At 43.6% G+C, this 18,034-nt stretch overlaps 1 protein-coding gene and 1 non-coding gene across 2 annotated transcripts; both read left to right on the forward strand.

The window, feature by feature from the left end:
* Nucleotides 1-301: 301 nt before the first annotated feature.
* CNTF (ciliary neurotrophic factor) lies at nt 302-7,782 on the forward strand. The gene is made up of 2 exons (XM_028517412.2): nt 302-1,679; nt 3,303-7,782. The coding sequence occupies exons 1-2, from the start codon at nt 1,566-1,568 to the stop codon at nt 3,789-3,791; spliced, it is 603 nt and encodes a 200-aa protein (XP_028373213.1). The 5' UTR covers nt 302-1,565; the 3' UTR covers nt 3,792-7,782.
* A 108-nt stretch (nt 7,783-7,890) lies between these two features.
* Nucleotides 7,891-8,033, forward strand: LOC114501148. Its single transcript, XR_003684912.1, has one exon. It is a non-coding gene; the product is annotated as a small nucleolar RNA SNORA67 (small nucleolar RNA).
* The last annotated feature ends 10,001 nt before the right edge of the window (nt 8,034-18,034 follow it).

The following is an 18,034-nucleotide window of genomic DNA, read 5'->3' on the forward strand; positions in this document are numbered from 1 at the left end:
AATGAATATGTAAAGAAGAAAAATAAAAGTTGTCTTCATGGAAGCAACTGGTCTTCCTTGGTTGTACTGAGTTATGGTTGTCCTAAGGTTAAACAATTAATTGATGCTGCTGCTAAATAAGAAAACCAAGTGCCCTCAGCACAGGTTTTGTGTGGCAGGTACTGTTGTTCGTTCTTGTTCAGAATCAGGTAGTTAGTAACTTCTGACTGTTCAGTTCTTGACTTCCAGTGCTGAGATGCTGTTTGACCCTGGGATCAGTTGGCAAAGTACTAACTAAAAAAAAATAGAATCCTTCTACCTTCTTGAAAGGTCTACTATGGCATCCACCCAGGCCTCATTTCTTTCTCCCTTACATTCCTCCTCCATTGTTTACCTGTGGAAATTTGCCCTTGAGAAGACATGTATTTCAATTTAGAGGCAATGTCTGATGTGAAATATCAGTAATCAGTAAAGCTAATTGATTCATTTGAAGTTGAAACTTGCAACTCCTTCCCAATTAGCACCATCCTTTAACCTATGGAATAAGTGAAAATATGCTGGAATAGCAACTCTCCAAGTGGTTTTAAACTCTTCTGCCCTCGTTTCAAAGCCCAACTCATTCTCTTAATTTGTTGAAGAGCATATTGTCACTTGAGTAAGACTGCCTTAGAAATGTTACCAAGTCAGGGCTGGGTGTTTCCTGTCCTTTGGAAAAGAAAGGCCTAAACAATACCTTCCTCATACTCTAGCTGCAAGGAAGGCATGATGATTGAAATTATAGATGCTTCCTTAGCTGATTTTTAATGAAATGTAAATTAAATACATAGCAAAAGGATGGGAGTAAAAGGAAGCTATATTTTTAAAGGAGGTTTTTCACATAAACTTTGTTTCTTGAACAAAATGTGATTTAGACAATAAAATTGGGAAGTCAGTGGGAGAAACAGCTGTAGAATTAAATTTTGAGCCTTGATATTGGGTTTTGTACACATCATTTAATTTTTTTTTATGTAAGACATGAGAAATAATACCTCACAGTTTTTCTGAAGATCAAATAAAGGCTTTAAAGCCTTGAGCAGTGTCTGGCTCAGGTTGGGTACTTAATAAAGGGCAGGTATATCAATAATAGAAATGTAATATTGAATACTTTGCAGGGCCGAAAGAGGAAAGGACATGGGGAGCACAGGGGAGGGCGATTAGATAGAGTGATTATATGTGTATATAAAGTACATTACATAGGCAGGGGTGTCATGAGGATTGGTGTGATAGTGACCTTGTTGCTAAGTGCAGAAGCAAAACACTGACTTAAAAACAAGTACATCAGGCACTCAGTGGAGAAGAGAGATGGAGGCAGACGCTGCAGGGAAAAAAACTGAGTAAAAGGGGCCTTTGATTCCATGGGCACAAAAGTCCACAGCCAGGAATTTGCTGCAACCTCTGAGTCAGGCGGGGTGTGGGGGTGGGGTACACCATTCCATTAGTAGAGAATTCCCAGTGGATTTTTTTCTGAGAGTCACATTTCTTGTTAGGACCAGTGTAGACAGAAACAAACTCCGCTCACTTGTTTCTTGGGACAGTTGAGTTAGGGGATGGCTTTTGCAGAGCATTCACCGCTGACCCCTCACCGCCGGGACCTCTGTAGCCATTCTATCTGGCTAGCGAGGAAGATTCGTTCAGACCTGACCGCTCTCACGGAATCTTATGTAAGTTGCCTATTTTGCTGATGTCTGTTTTCTCTTCATCTCTTCTGATCCAACCCCTCACCATCATACTCCAGCCCATTATTAACTATGAAAGCCCTAATCATACGGTCAGTTGTATATTGGGCACATATTACTTGACATGACCCCTTCAGGAAACTCATGAGCTTTTTTTCTCGAAGTTTTTTAGGAGGCATGTTCCTTGAGTAAGAAAATACACATGGGGTGCTAGGTAGGGTTGGCTGTTTGTCTTGGAGGCGGTTTCTAATTTGATTACCTACAACCTGAATTCTACCCGAATAGATTAACCATGAGCCCTCTAAGTTTGGGTTCTTTATATACATTGTTCTGAGTTTTTGAACTATGTAAATGAAAGGCAGAGTAAGGTTTATAGGATTGCAAAGGAGCAGTGTAGTTATAAACCAATGTCTCCTGTATGGGATTAGCCACCCAATTTTTAGTTAAATACATCAAAAGTATTTCTGGGTCTAAATAGAAAGGTCACCTCTATCAAAAGGATTCCCTAGAAAATTCACTGGGGACTAGGGAAAGTTAACCTTCGGGTCCAGATTGGTTTTCTCATAGTGGGAGATTCTCATGAGTGTCTATGTAATATCTGCCATGGAAACACTCCAAACCTCGTAGAGAGTATGTTTGTGCAGCCCCACCAGTCAGAAATCAGACTCTGAAGTGCCAGTTTTTAAAAAGTACTTTCCACTGAATTGTCTAAAGTAGCACTCCCTAACCTTTTTAGCACCGGGGACCAGTTTCATGGAAGACAGTTTTGCCACTTACAGGGGTGGAGGGGGTTGTGGTGGAAGAGGATGGAGCTCAGGCAGTAATGCGAGTGACGGGGAGCAGGGTGAAGCTACGCTCCTGGCTTCCACTCACCTCCTGCTGTGCACCCTTGGTTCCTAACAGGCCAGGGATCCGCTGTGGGTTTGGGGACCCCTCTAAAGGATTGTCCTCACTACTGAGAATGGGCAATGGAGGCAAGGGTGATTAGAAAAATTATACAATGGCTACCTTCTAGGGCTTCTAGGTATGGCCAGGATCTTCAAGTATGTTTAAAAAAATACTTAAAACTTCAGTATGATTAAAATACTTCAGGAGGGAGTTTGAAGTGGGAAGAGGTTATCCCAGACCAGTGGTTTTGAACCTTTAGAGCTTAATGAAAGCTGCAGATCGTCCCAAGAAACATGAACAGTAGTCAAAGCCTTGTGTACAGGGACAGTAGGGTCTTCCTAAAGTCCAATCATAGACCCCAAATCAAGAATTTCTGCTCTAGCCTTGGCTGGTGTGGCTCAGTGAATTGAGTGCTGGCTTACAAACCGAAGGGGTCACCAACTCAGTTCCCAGTCAGGCACATGCAGGGTTGTGGGCTAGGTCCCCAGTAGGGGGCATGTGAGAGGCAACCACACATTGATGTTTCTCCTCCTTCCCGTCTCTCCAAAAAGAAATAATCACAATCTTTAAAAAAAAAAAGTTTCTGCTCCAGACTTAATTTTATTTATAACTTGGATCCATAACCAGAGAGGTAAATAAGATTTTAAGTGAGATTTAGGTGTTATTTAGAATGTCGGGGTGATGACAGAAGGTGTGATGTTTTTCTGTGTCCTTGGCCAGGTGAAGCATCAGGGCCTGAACGAGAACATAAGCCTGGATTCTGTGGGCGGTGTGCCAGTGGCAAGCACTGATCAGTGGAGCGAGCTGACTGAGGCCGAGCGACTGCAGGAGAACCTCCAAGCTTATCGTACCTTCCACGCCATGTTGACCAGGCTTTTAGAAGACCAACGGGTGCATTTTACTCCAGCTGAAGGTGACTTCCATCAGGCAATACGTACGCTTCTACTCCAAGTTGCTGCCTTTGCTTACCAGCTGGAGGAATTAATGGCGCTCCTGGAGCACAAGATCCCCGCCAGTGAGGCTGACGGGGTGCCCGTTATTGCTGGAGATGGTGGTCTCTTTGAAAAGAAGCTGTGGGGCCTGAAGGTGCTGCAGGAGCTTTCGAAGTGGACAGTGAGGTCCATCCATGACCTTCGCGTCATTTCTTTCCGTCAGACCGGGATCTCGGCACACGGAAGCCACTATATTGCTAAGGACAAGAAACTGTAGCAGTTACCCATCTCTTTCAGTGGAATCTATGTAGTTCTCCGAGGTCTCACTTTTCCATTCTTACGTTCTTGACAATCTTTAAAACCACAGGCATTTTCATCAAGTAGGGTTGGAGACGACGACAAATGGGCATACAGGGTTAGTTGGTAAGGTGGGGACAGGCGTTGTTGGGCCGTAAGGGAGTGGGAGCAGGGGCAACATTGTTGTGCCTCAGTGCTCTAACGTTTTCTACCCTCTAAGTAACCTCTGCAGACACTTAACAGCCTCACAGGATAAGTATGTTTTTAACTCTAGTCCCGGAAGTTTCTTCTGAGAGGACTATAACAGGGAATTAAAAACCATGGACTCTATTCAGTTCAAACTCTTGGATAAAAAAAAAGTAACTAACGTTGATTATCTACCATGTTGGAGCAGTATGCCAGGGCCTTTGTGTCTGTTACAATTTTCACAACCCTGTTCACGGAAGGTGGCGTTATTTCCATTTGGCAGATGACATGACAGGCTCACAGAAACATAACTTGTTCAAGATTACCCACCTAGCAAATGGCACACTGGGTGTGAACCCAAGCCGTTCTTGTTTTACAGCCTAGGTGCCCTCTACTCTGGAGGCCTGCCCGAGAATCCCCCACTGCAGCTCCTCGCCGCAGGGGGCTGGGGAATGGACCCTGCGGTCTGTTCCTAGCACCGAGGAGGAAGAAAACCTGACAGTGGCCTCGCTTATCTGAGGTTTCACTTTCCACTGTTTTCAGTTGCCCGTGGCCAACCATGGCACAAAAATAGTAAAGGAAAAGTTCTAGAAATAAGCAATTGGTAAGTTTTAAATTGCTTACTATCCTGAGTTACTGGGATGAAATCTCAGGCAGTCCTACTCCATCCTACCCAGGACAGGTACCATTCCTTTGTCCAGAATAGCCGTGCTGTGTCCATTACCCACCCATTAGTCACTTTGCCCTTTCAACTAGCAGTATGACATTTATCAGAGTATGTTGTCATAACTGTTTTATTCTTAGTGATTGTTACTTGCTTACTGTTTAAAAGCAGGGTTATGTACTATCTGCGGTTTCAGGCAACCTCTGGGGGTCTCGGACTGTGTCCCCCACGGATAAAGGAGGACTACTGCACAGGTCCTGAGGGGCAACGTTTTAGGGTCAGAAGCAGTGTTTGTTGTTCACACTTGGCAAAGAAGAGAGCCATGGAGATCTTAAGAGTCAGCTTGTGGAAAAGATTAGGCCCACCGAACTGCTAAACTCAGGAAGCGGTGGGTGTGCGGTGGTACATTGTGCTTCACAGTGTCCCCTGATGTCCCTGAGTTTGGGGCTGGGCAGAGCTCATACTGGGGTTACCGTGTATGTGTTGTAGTCAGCCGTGCTGTGAGCCCAGGCGCTCACGAATGATGGATGGAATACAGCTCAGGTGAAAAGGTCACAGAACTCGCTCACACACATTCTCCAGACTTAGTCATGAGGAGAGAGTGGGCCCGCTCTGTTCCCAGTGAGAAAGCCACCGACGCTAAAACAATATGCAGTAAAGCCTCCATGCTTCATGATCGGGGCAGAGCTCTGTGCTTAATGTTCTTGAGAAACGGCATGTAAAGCGCCAGCCAGTAAATGAGAACATTAACAGAAAAGTTCACTTGCAGTTATTAACTAGTACAAATGTGCATCCAGAAGTTCTCAGGTGTATCACTTCATACCACCAGTTAATTAAGACTCAAAACCTTGGATTGGGGGCCCAGATCAATTTTGTTTACTTATTTGAGGCTTTTGTATTCTTCAATGACCCACGAGTCAGAGCTAGCCCCCAGGTTACTTGAGATGGGATGGGTGACTTAGCTTGTGACCTCTCCCACGCAGGTCACATCAAAAACTCCATGAAGTCAATATTAGGAGAAGACTGGGTAGAAGTTAGGACAGCACAGAGGAAGGAAGGCCCAGCTCTCTCGTATGGAAACAAGGTTGTGTGCATAAGAGACCACACTAGGCTGGAAATAAAAGGCGCAGTTTTAAATGTTACCGAGTTGGAGGAGCGCTGTGAGGACCAGAGAGCACCTCTCTCTGGAGGGGGGTGAGCTGTGTCCTGGCGGCTGGACGAGTACCAAGTCAATAGGAATCCTGAGAGAAACAGGCATGAGTTGCCTGGGTAAAGAGTAAGGCAATGATACCCCTAGAAAACAGCTACTCCTAAGGTTTGGCTTTATGTTTGGCTAATGTCATTTGTGATTTTGGTGTGGGTGCATAGTTCCCCCATGAGTGCATACAGGCTTATTTAATTCAAGCTTTTATTTAAATTGTTTCATCTGTTTAAGAGCAGCATTTTTAGTTAATAAAGTTCTGTTTATTAATGTGGCATTCTTTATAGTGTTCAGGCTCTTTTTGTTGAATGGAGAAAGATGACTAACATTTCTTGATGGGGAATAAATAACTGATTACAAACTTGCTAAATCTTAAAAGCCATGGTCCCTCTCCAAATGCTTTGTTTTTATATTCACATGTTGCAGCACAGACAGCACAGACACCTGCAGAAGTTTCAGAGACCAATGGGGCATGGTGCAAGTGCTGCCTAGTTGCGTGTGAAGGGATGTTTATGCATAAGAGGCACATTTAAAGTGGCAGAGCGTCCAGAGAGGATACAGGTACTAACCACTGACTGGGAAGAAATAAGTTAGTGTACGCCCAGCACTGTGCTGAGCTGTGTGCATCAGTTTCTTCAAGAAACTTGTAATATGTCTTAAAAGAAGTGTGGGGAGATTCCTCAAAAAAAGATAAAGGAAGGGGGAAATGAGCACTTAGTTATAATAATAGAGACATAAACATGGATGGCTCTCTGTGTAGACATTGCATCATGCTCATGTAAAACACATGACACAGAATGAATAAGGGATTGACGTTAGGCCAGTGCCGTAGGTACATATATATATACTGGGAGGATATATATTTTTAATTAACCACAATCCAGAAGAGATTTTTTATCTTTAAATTGTAGTTCTTTTGTTTCTTACACCTGTATATGGATAAGATCTCTGGGGAATTATTTTCATATACATATAAACTATATAAACACATACAACTACATTATATATGTGTGTCTATAATAAATGCATAAATTTACTTCTTTGCCCCTCACTCTTACTTTGTAAAGAGGATTCCTTCGATCCCTTTGTCTCCCAACACCCTCTTTCTGTGGGGAAAGAGAGTCTGTTTTCCTGAATCTGCCAAGGACTTGAATGTGTGAGAGTGGATCAATTCTTCTTGCATTGATTTAAGAGAGCGATTTGGAAAAGATTTGCAAATTAGCACAAACTCGAAGGCCAAGCATGGAGTAAAATTAGCTTTAAGATAGGCTTGACGGAAGTGAGAGTTTTAATAAAAATGGAAAATGTTAAGTCATAGCCCTGGTATTGCTGTTATTTCAGGCTGCTGTGGATTACAGCCCAATGGATGACTCATTGTGGTGACCGCTGGTCACACCAGGAGAGGATGAGAGGAGACCTCTCTGGAAAGTTCAGAATGACTTTTGTGAACCCTCACCTCATGAAGTAGCTGAGCATGGGGTTGGAGGGGAGCTCCCTTCATGATGAGAAAGGGATTGGTAAAGAGAAAACGAAAAAAAAAAATTCGGACACCACTTCAACCGGTCTACTGTGCACACGCACACCTATGTGTGGCCGGCAGGATTTAGGCCAGACGTTGAAAAGAATGGCTGGGCTCCCTGCCTCCTCCCACCTCCGTTTGAAGCAGGAGACCCAAGAACGAGCCCTCTGAATGTGGGCACGTTCAAAACATGAAAGTGGTGAAAATTTCCTCCTGGAGAGCTCCAAGGCAGCGATCTTCAACCGGTGCGCCACAAGAACTTTTAAACCATGCAGCACCTGACTGTTTTGTCAGTGGCACTGACCCCTTTTCCCTTAGATTGTCAAATAAAAAAATGACAGCAGCCAACACAACAGCCATCAGTGTCAATGAATCAAAATTATACCTATTTTTTGTCAGATTGGCAAAAAATATATTTTGGGGTGTGTTGCGGAATTTTAATTAGTTTTTGTGTGCCATGAGATGAAAATGGTTGATAATCGCTGTTCTAAGGTCTACAGATAGAGTAAAACCAAGATGATTCCCTCTCCAAGGGGCCTAAGAATGTCCCTCTTCAGGCAAGTGGCAGCTTGGAATAAAATCCAGCATGCCGCGGGTATTCAGGGGAGAACGTGATGGAGTACTTTCCTTTGCTCTTCTACTTGATGAATGTGTGTGCATGTGTGTGTATAATATATATACATGTATATGTGTGTATATGTATGAAATTTACTCAGCGAAATGTGTAGGGTGCAAGATAAAATGGATATGCATGTGATTTATTTTAAGATTTTATTTATTTATTTTTAGAGAGGGAAGGGAGGGAGAAAGAGAGAGAGAGGGAAACATCAATGTGCAGTTGCTGGGGGCCGTGACCTGCAACCCAGGCATGTGCCCTGACTGGGAATCGAACCTGAGACATTTTGGTTCACAGCCCGCACTCAATCCACTGAGCCATGCCAGCCAGGGACATGCATGTGATTCTTAACGTTACTTGGGTCAATATGTCTTGCACAGATAGAAAACAAAAGATGCGAGAATGGCCCACAGTAAAGATCTCACCTCAGCAAGACCGTGAATTGCTGCTTTTATTTTTGCATCTTCGGATGAACAAGGGGAATTCAAGCGATTCTGGCACTGGGTGAAATGTATAATCTTCCCATCCAGGCCCGGCTCAGTCAGGCATGCTCGGTGCATCTCGGCGATGCCAGGCCCCTGGGGAAATCTCCCAGGCCAGTCAGCCTAGAGAAGGGAGATTGCCTGCCCCTAGACACCTGTCAGCTGGGTTGCTGCTGGGGAAGATTTCCTCTAGTATGGTTTAATTTCAAGTATTTGAACCCCAGTCTAGCCTTTGAAAGACAGAAGAACCCTGACTAGCTCATTTCTGGTCTGAGGGTAAAATATGAGTTGTGGGAAATCACACGGGGTAAATATGAAAAATTGTGAAAAGCGTGTATTTTTATCCACATGTTTAAGATAGTATGGGATGGAATACTGCATTCACAATCTCGGGCATCTCCATACTATTTTATGTCATCTAATCCTCTGAGATACGATCTCTCTTTCACAAGTGAGGGAAATGAGAATGCACATTAACTGGCCCAAGTCCCCTCCTCGGGTGCTATATGAGAGGACCGGAGTTCTGCATTCCACCCCATTGCATGAGACACCAAATAATTGAGATCATCTACTGAAATTCACATGCTGGGGGCGCTGATCAAGTCAGTACAGACTTGTACCAAGTCTTCCTCTGTGGCAAACCCTATTACGTTTCCAAACTTTAGGATAAATCACTTTTTCTGAGGAGAGAGTTCTGTGAGTGTCTCAGAGAAACGCCAGGTTCTTCCCAGGATCCACCTGGTCGCAGCCTAGACTTCGCCCTTCTGCGCCTGTGGGCCTCTGGCCGCTAGAGGCTGACCCAGTCTCACACACAACCTCGAGGAATCAGGCGCCTCCCTGGAGGGTTGAGGCTCGGGCTGTTCACTACACCCAGAAGACGGCCTTCACAGTAGGCGGGTCGGACGTGTTCTGCAGAAGCCTGCCGGGCTCCCCAGAGAGCCAAGGAAACACGCAAACCAAGGCACCACCCAGGACGTGTTAAAGACTGTTTTGGGACATACAACCATCCCGCTATACAGCAGCACCCTCCTGTTAATCCAGGAAGGAACTCATATTTCATTTATTTCAATCCCATAATTAAACAGCACACACACACAAAGGAAAAGAAAAGAAAAGAAAAGAAAAGAAAAGAAAAGAAAGAAAGAAAAGAAAAGAAAAGAAAAGAAAAGAAAGAAAAAAAAAAGAAAATATAGCACAAGGGAGCCAGATCTCTTCGGTAATCTGCCCCAGTGTCCCAGCTGAGAAATAGAAGAATGAGCACAACTTAGTCTGGGGCATTCCCTCCCCACTGCCTCTCCCCGCTTCTCTGGTAGACCAGCTTCATCTTGGGAAACTCCGAGTAGCTCTGTTTACATTCTTTTTACCCTTCATCCAGTGCTCCCTAGCGCCCTTACCTCCAGTTGGCCCTTGGGAGCTCTGGGCACAGCAGCTTAGATAACCCGAACTTCACTTTAATCAAGATGCTAAAATGATTAACATTATGAAGGCTGAGGTGTGAGGGAAGACAGATTCCTGTTCTGACTAGGTTGGGTACTTAAACTTTTTTGAATTTTTCAGTCCTGCAGATAACCCTCTGAATACCTCCTAAAGGACTCATGTATCCAGACTTCCTGGCATCCATTGTCCAGGCTGCCCGACATCTGACAGATTACCATTCTGGACCAATCCTGGGGCTAAGGAAGCAGGGCTGGTTATTCTCAAGAAGGCACTTTTTACTCTAAGTACCTTTAACTTTTCTTCTTCAGAAAACTTCTGCGTTTTTGCCTAGCTGCGTTCCAAGTTTGCAAACTGTAAGACCCTTGCATAAATCTTTATCACTAATTTCTAGCCAAAGCCACCAAACTCTTTTCAAGTTTTTGTGGGTTTTTTTGATACATACAGTGTCAGTGTTGTGGCATCTGAAGAACACTGCCCTAAGCATCAAAGGTTCGATCCCCAGTCAGGGCACATGCCTGGGTTGCAGGCCAGGGCCCTCAGCAACTGCACATTGATGTTTCTCTCTCTCTCTCTCTCTCTCTCTCTCTCTCTCTCTCTCTCTCTCTCTCTCTCCCTCTCTCTTTCTCCCTCCATTCCCTCTAAAAATACATAAATGAATAAAATCTTAAAAAAAAAAGACCACTGCCCTTTCTCTCTGGGGCTGCCACTGGGTTCCACCAAGGGAACTGCTTGACTGCTCCAGTGTTCCAGTGGTCAGTTCCGCTGGTTCCAAGCCTGCCTCCTTCAGGTGCGGTCAGAGCTTTAATTCTTGGGTCCTCTGACACCAGTTTTTGCAATAGGATGCTCTCTTTCTAAGTGTTTGTGGAGGAAAGACCCCGTTCTACAGTGCCAGATGGATTTATAGGCTACCCTCTGCTAAGAATTTTTGTCTTGATGGACTTTTCTGCTAAGGAAGGCAATTTGGAATGACAGTGGCTGCTTGGGGTATCTTTTGAGATTCTGGAATTAATGTATTTGCATGCATAATTGGAGAACACTTCTCATTTTGAGGGCCCTAAAAAGCCAATGGTTCAAAGATAGCCTCCCTTCAAGAAACAACTTTGAAACTAAGTAAAGCAAATTCTGAGTTAAAGAGAACTCTGAAGTCCCTTCTTATTCTGAAACTTCCTCAGCCAAATAAGAAAACAATTTCATAAGGGCAGACATAGTCATAAATCCTATAAACCTGTTTTTCAGGCCCACTCCAACCCTCTTCTGCAAACTAACTTAGCTTGCAGGTAAACAAACTACCTGGGGTTTTTGACGGACACTTCTTTTGTCTTTTTTGCCCGGCTGTGACACCTTTCAGGAGAATCGATCTTTTAACCTGGGATCTTCACCCTCTAAAAGTCCCCACAAGCTCCTTCCTCAGAAACTCTAGCCAGTGACAGGTACAAGCATTTTGATTCCTCCTTTTCTGCCTTTTGAATTAAATGGACCAGGTTAGCCAAAATAATTTAAAATTCTAATGGCCATTGAAGTAAAACTTTGTCTTAAGTCCACCTCCAGCCCCCCACCCTTAAGGAATTCTAAACCACAGGGACGATGGAATTCATTCTTTGATTTGCATAAACTTCTAAAAGACAAAATAACTTTCAAAAGAGCTCTGAAAGAATCCTAAAAGAAATTTTTATCACCTGAGCGGATGATTAAAAGCAAGAATCTCCTGTAATACACTAACAACAAACAAAAAAGCAAAACAAAACAACAAATAATAATATATATATATATATATATATATATCCTAAAACAAAAGACTGTAAGACCAATGGGTTATTTACACTTTCTATCCCAGGGATAGCTTTGCCTGTGCCCTGAGGCTTGGCCTGACTTTTTGCCTGCCGGCTGTTATCAAACAAAAAGAGTTCATCCACCCAGCACTAGCAGAACCCAACACTAGACACCGAGAAATTGCTGTGAGAAATATTGGTTATTTATTTGTGAATGACATCACTCAGGAGAACAGGAAGCTAATGCTCAAGCTTGAACTCCCCCATGCAATGTAGATTATAGATTATATAGGGCAAAAATCACAAGACATCGTGGGTTAGGGGTTTGGGAGTTGTTGGGAGCTGATTGGTCAGAGATGAGTAGGGGCAGTGAATCATTTCTTCAGGCCTTGAGGACAGTTCTAAGGTCTTCCCTCCACTGGGAAGTAGGCAGAGGGTCGTTCCACCTTCGGGCTCAGGAAATGAAACATAACTTAGGTCACATGTTACCTCTAGCCTGCCAGGAGTCCTGACCATGGGACCATTACTGAGGTACAGGCCACTGGCTTTTGTGCCTCCGGGGTTGCTGATTATCAGGGGGGGAAGGCCAGTTCTCTGAGGGCTGTAGAGAGTGTAAGAGAGGGTTTCCAGAGCTAGAATTAAAAACTAAATTTAATCAAAGTCATGAGGACCCTCCGTTTCACCAGGGTGGGCAGGCTGTGAACGCTTCCTTTTGGCTCTCAGATGAAATGATTCAGGAAAATAATGACTTAGGCATTCTCGAGTCCGTGGAATTATTTAGCACTGCCTGAAATAGTTACCGCTTCTCACAGCTAAAATCCCACAAGGTATTTGAAAGGATTTGATAACTTTTTGATCAGGAATCTGGCAAAGCTAGAAACTAAAAATTCAAAGCCTGATAGAAATTTTCTAAAGCCTCCTCAAAATTAAAATAAGACTGTGAAGCCAAGGGGAAAGAAGCAAATTAAGATGTGGTTGGACGGGTAGATTGACTTAAGAGATCACTTACCTCACAACCCATTTCTCTAGGGAGCTGGGGCAATTTCCTTTGTCTTACAAATGTTTGCAAAACCAGAAATGCAGCTCTGGAAGCAGTTCCAAACCCACCAAGCTTCCCCATCCTCAATTCCTTAGACCGAAGGGGGAAAAAACCAAAGTTTTATTTTGTTTGTTTTGTTTTGTTAGCATAAACTGCTGCTCTGGCTGCAAGGCTCCTTGCCAAGGTCAAACACAAATCTTAATTATCCTCCCCACAAATGTTAATTTAAATATGCCTAGATCTGAATGAATATTCTGTGGCTGGTGTGGCTCAGTGGATTGAGTGCCGGCCTGTGAACCAAAGGGTCTGGGGTTGGAGTCCCAGCCAGGGCACATGCCTGGGTTGTGGGCCAGGCCCCCAGTAGGGGGTGGGTGGGAGGCAACCACACATCGATGTTTCCGTCCCTCTCTTTCTCCCTCCCTTCACCTTTCTCTAAAAAAATAAATATGTAAGTAAATCTTTTTTAAAAATTCAGATCATATGTCACCTTTGTGAACACATCCCTGATCAATACACCTATATCACTGCCCTCTCCTCTTTGCTGGACTTGTACCTTATGTTTGGTTGGCCAGAAAGTTAGGGGTTTTTTTCCCTATAAGATGGCTCTAGTAGCTCTTAGTTGTTTTTAACTTCATTTGAAACAATTGTGTTAGACTGCATTGTCATACGAGCTTCCATTTTTAAAAAAAATGATCAAAATTGGTGAATTTTTATGTAGCCATTTTAATATTGAAGATGGAAAAAATATGCAACATTTTGGCATATTATGCTTTATTATTTCAAGAAAGACAACTGAAACACACACACACAAAGATTTGTGCAGTGCATGGAAGAAGGCGCTGTGACTGAGCGAACATGTCGGAAGTGGTTTACGATGTTTTTTGCTGGAGATTTCTTGCAGGACGGTGCTCCACAGCTGGGTAGACCAATGGAAGTTGGTAGTGATCAAATCAGGACATTAATTGAGAACAATCAACATTATACCACCCAGGAGATAGCTGACATACTCAAAATATCCAAATCAATAATTAATTGGTGAAAATGAAAAATGTGTCTTTTATTTAATGGACTTTTTGGTCAACCCAATAATACATTGTCTACTATCACTATGGCTTCTACTACTGATTACGATCACTACCGCTGCTACTGAGAACAAAAACAGCTTTGAGTTCTGACACTGAACTAGATGCTCTGCGTATAGCAGCTCACTGAATCCTCAACCCCCTCCCCCACTGCAGTTGATGTTCCGATCATTTACACTTAACAGAAGAGAGAACTGAAGCTCAGAAAGATTAAATGACTCACCCAACCTCGCAGAGCTCCAAACTGGCAGGACTGGTATTCAAATTGAGGTATTTGGGCGTATAAGCCCTACTTCTTCACGTCATGATTATATGACTTAGCACATTTTGTGCATATTAACTCTCTCCTGCTGGTGTGTGGGCTTCCTGGGGGCAGGGGCTGTGTCTTCCCTGGGATGATGTAGGTACTCACCAAATGTAACCTGAGTGAGAGGAGGCACAGTGGTAAAGGGACGGGAAGGTGCTATGTTGTGGAAGAATGGTTACTGCTTTAGACCAATGCTTCCCGACCTTTTTCACAGAAATGGTAACGTTTGCACGGCACACTGGGGGAAACTGGAGGGGACCAGGATTGCAGGAACAAGCTGCTCTGGGCTGGAGGGAACTGAACCATGGCTGGGACGGTATGTCTGGCTGTCTCAGTCTTTATTTGGTTACCATGGTATTAAACGGATGATTACATCTTGACTTCTGTTGGACAGTCTGTGCTTCATATGAAGGGTTAACAAACTATTTCTTAAAGGGCCAGATAGTAAATATGTTTTGGCTCGTGTGCTACAAAATCTGTTGTAGACTCTGCCATTGCAACAGGGAAGCACTTACAGACAGTATGCAAACAAACGAGTGTGGCTGTGTTCCCATAAAACTTTATTTACAAAACCAGGTGCCCTACCCCTAAGCCATGTTTGCTGACCCCATATTTATATGAACACTATGCTTCAGAGCCTTGAGTCCTTCTCTTTTTACATTTTGGTGAAATTGTAAGGAACGCCAAACTTAGCCCTGCTCATCTTAGGTTTTCAGCTGGAACTCTAACAAAAAGACAGATGAACAAGAGGAAAACAGTTTATTAAAGCATGATGCACACATTATGCAGGAGAAACCTGAACTAAAAATAAGTCAAAAGGGCAACATAGCATCTTCCACAAAGAATAGATTTTTGGAGAAATGATGGGACAAAGGCAAGCTTAGGCTTCCGAGGGCTTCCAACAATGGGTAGGTAAACTGAAGAAGTAATGTTTGTGATTTTGTTTCTGATTTTCTGGTGCATATCTGGGTTGATAAGAGTCTATCTTTAGTGAAAATAATTTATAGCCTGCCTTTAGGCTGAAAAGGAGGAGGATTTGTGTGCGTGTGTGTGTGTTGCTTCTTAATTGCTTTTAGCTCAAAATAATTTTAATGTCAAAGAGCATGTTTTAGAATGATATGGTCTGGTTTCCTTCAGGTCTAATTTATTAACTTGGTTTTTTTTATAGATTGTGCTTTTTGTGTCGTATCTAAAAATCTTTGCCTAACTCAAGGTGAGGCAGGAGATAGTCAGGAAGGAAGCTCCAGAGGCCCCGCAGGGCTGAGGTAGAAAACATCTATACATGACAAAGACCCCCTAAGAGGGGTTGTTCCTGTTTACTGGGATAACTCTGAATCATAGGATTCATTATAATATCATTATAATGAAATAACATTGTGGGACTCCCTTCTCCAGTAGCCAATCAAGAAAATCATAGGAAACCACACATGCGCAGTAGCTTTGAAATCCAACTCCTTGTACCTGCGCAGGAAAAGCCCGCCAACGATTAGCAAGGGGGCTTCTGCCCTATAAGAATAGAATCCCCCAGCCCACGTGCCTCTTTTTTCTCTGCTCAGAGCTGGCCCACTCCCGTGTCCTGTGGAGTGTACTATCACTTAATAAATCTTCCCTCTTTCTTTATGCTATAAACTTTGTGTGTTCGGTTCAATTCTTTGTCCTCGATCACTAAGAACCTGGTTACCTGTGCCCACCTGTGACAAAGGTCACAAAGATTTTTTCCTATATTTTATCCTTAAGTGCTTTATTTATTTATTTATTTATTTATTAATCTTCAGCACTTAGTAAAGGGTCAGCCTTCTTAAGAATGAATGAATGATTTAAATGATTTAAATGCTTTACCTTTCTTAGCTTCTACCCTCCCCACTTGGGACTCCCCAGACCATGAAGCTCAACAACAGAGACTCCTTGAATCCTAGTCTGGTTTTTGCGCTCCCAACCTTGCTGATCTGTTTGCCTACAACGTAGTGGTTCCCACCCTTTTGATGCTGCAACACATTGTTTAATAACATACACACATCCACTTTTATTTACAAACCCCAACCTGCTTTGCAAAAAAAAAAAAACAATTAAGCAATTAAACAATGAAAATTAATTTTCATCGTTAAATGTTCAGGAACTCCTTGAGATCACCAGAGATCATCTGGGTTACAGCAGTTTCCATCTCTGGAGCACAGAGAACAATCGGTAGACAAGATGCGTTGGGACCAAGCCTAAGCCTTGAGGTAGGAGATAGTGGAGGACTGGGCGCCCGAGGCCGGGCTCGGAGGTGGACCAGGTGCTTCCTTGTAAGTCGCCTGCCACGACTGCTTAGCTCTGTATTCATTTCTCTTCATTTTAAAAAAGATATTGATGGTGTTTTGTGTAACTCATATAACGTAAACATTTGGAAAATGAGTTAATCAACAGAGACTATAAAGGCAGAAAAGTTGGAACTGAGATTGAGTTTAGCAACAAAGGTGTTGTAGAAGGGGCCAAAACGTGGGTCTCAGCTTTCTGGAGGTCAAAATAAGGAGAAAGATCTTTTTGTTTTATGTCACTTACAGGGTCCACAAGAGAGCAACAACCCAGTTGTCTAAGAGAAGCCTGTCCCAGGAGAAGACACTGGACAATGTCACAAGGAAGAATGCCCTGACAGTCAACCAGCAGTCCCCGTTCTGTCATCAGCCGGGATGAAATTTCAGCAGCCTCTCCACCCTGCTCCTCACAGTTCTAAAAGCAACGCGTGGACTGGATGCTTACACCATTCCACCGCCTCCTCATTTCCCACCCCTTTTATTTTTATCTGCATACTTGCCTGCCTAGAATATTTTGAGACAATGAAAACTGATTATCATTCATCTTTTTTATTTACTCAAGCTCTTATAATGGGCAAAACAGGACTTAAAACTGGTATTTTAATGAAATGATAATAATACATTTAAGAATCAAGAGGGGCAGATAGCCTAAAAGGATTTGGTAGCTGGGTCTTATCACCCGGCGCCCCACAAGACTTCCTGGGGAGTCCCTATCAGGTGTTCTGCCTGATGCTGAGCTCTGGAAGTCTCGGTGATGAACATGACACTGTCCCTCCCTGACGTGAAGAGCTCGCAGTTCAGTTGGGTAAAGAACTCATGCAAAGTAAGACACTCTTAGTCTCATGTTGCTAAGAGGTGAAGAGGAATAAGACATACATGCTTGCTGGAGACAGAAGGAGTCTGTGAGGGTCAGGAGGGACAGGGCCAATAAAAAGGTATTCTCAGTAGAAGGGACATTCGAATCTAGTCTAGATTAATGAGTAAGATTTTAACAGGAAAAAGCACAGCCAGGAATGGGCATGGCATGGCAAACCAGTGTGCACAGCACAGTGGGTGTGTGTCACAGGAAGAGGCTAACGGAGAGCAGGGTGACAAGGTGGGCCAGCCCATGGCAAACGAGTCACTTGTACAAGTGGAGTGACATGTTCCGGTTAACACGTCCTATCTAATTATTAATAGTGCCTCCTTTGGTCTCAACAGGAGTTCAGATTTGGACTGTAGAGCAGTTCATTCTGACCCCTTCTTTTTTTTCTCTTGTGTCAAAACCTTCATTATGCCCCAATCACCACCTCACCCATCTTGGTGGGAGGAGCTCAGTGTTTGCAGTTTGGGGGCCTTATTTCAGGAAGTGAACTAAGACCATCAGAGTTGGGCCTTTAGTTACTGTTGAAAGGATCCTCCCAGGCCAGAACTGAACAAATCTGAAAATGTGCCTGGCTGAGAGGAGTCCTGTCCTGTCGCAGAAGCCTTGCCAGTGCCCAGTTAGAATTTCTGTCCCACTTTCATTTCCCCATAATGTTTTGCTTGGCGCTGTATGACATTTCACAATGAGTCATTTACATCTTGTGGGTGTCTGACCCACTCAGCTGTGAGCCCTGTCCACACACCTTTGTGCACCCTGCACTTG

This window comes from Phyllostomus discolor, chromosome 6 (genome assembly GCF_004126475.2).
Source record: "Phyllostomus discolor isolate MPI-MPIP mPhyDis1 chromosome 6, mPhyDis1.pri.v3, whole genome shotgun sequence".
Lineage (NCBI taxonomy): Eukaryota > Metazoa > Chordata > Mammalia > Chiroptera > Phyllostomidae > Phyllostomus > Phyllostomus discolor.

Bases quoted from the DNA above. Each gene is read 5' to 3' on its own strand.
- CNTF (XM_028517412.2), top strand. From the start codon at position 1,566: ATGGCTTTTGCAGAGCATTCACCGCTGACCCCTCACCGCCGGGACCTC. The intron at 1,680-3,302 runs GTAAGTTGCCTA...GTCCTTGGCCAG, and splicing joins CCGCTCTCACGGAATCTTAT to GTGAAGCATCAGGGCCTGAA.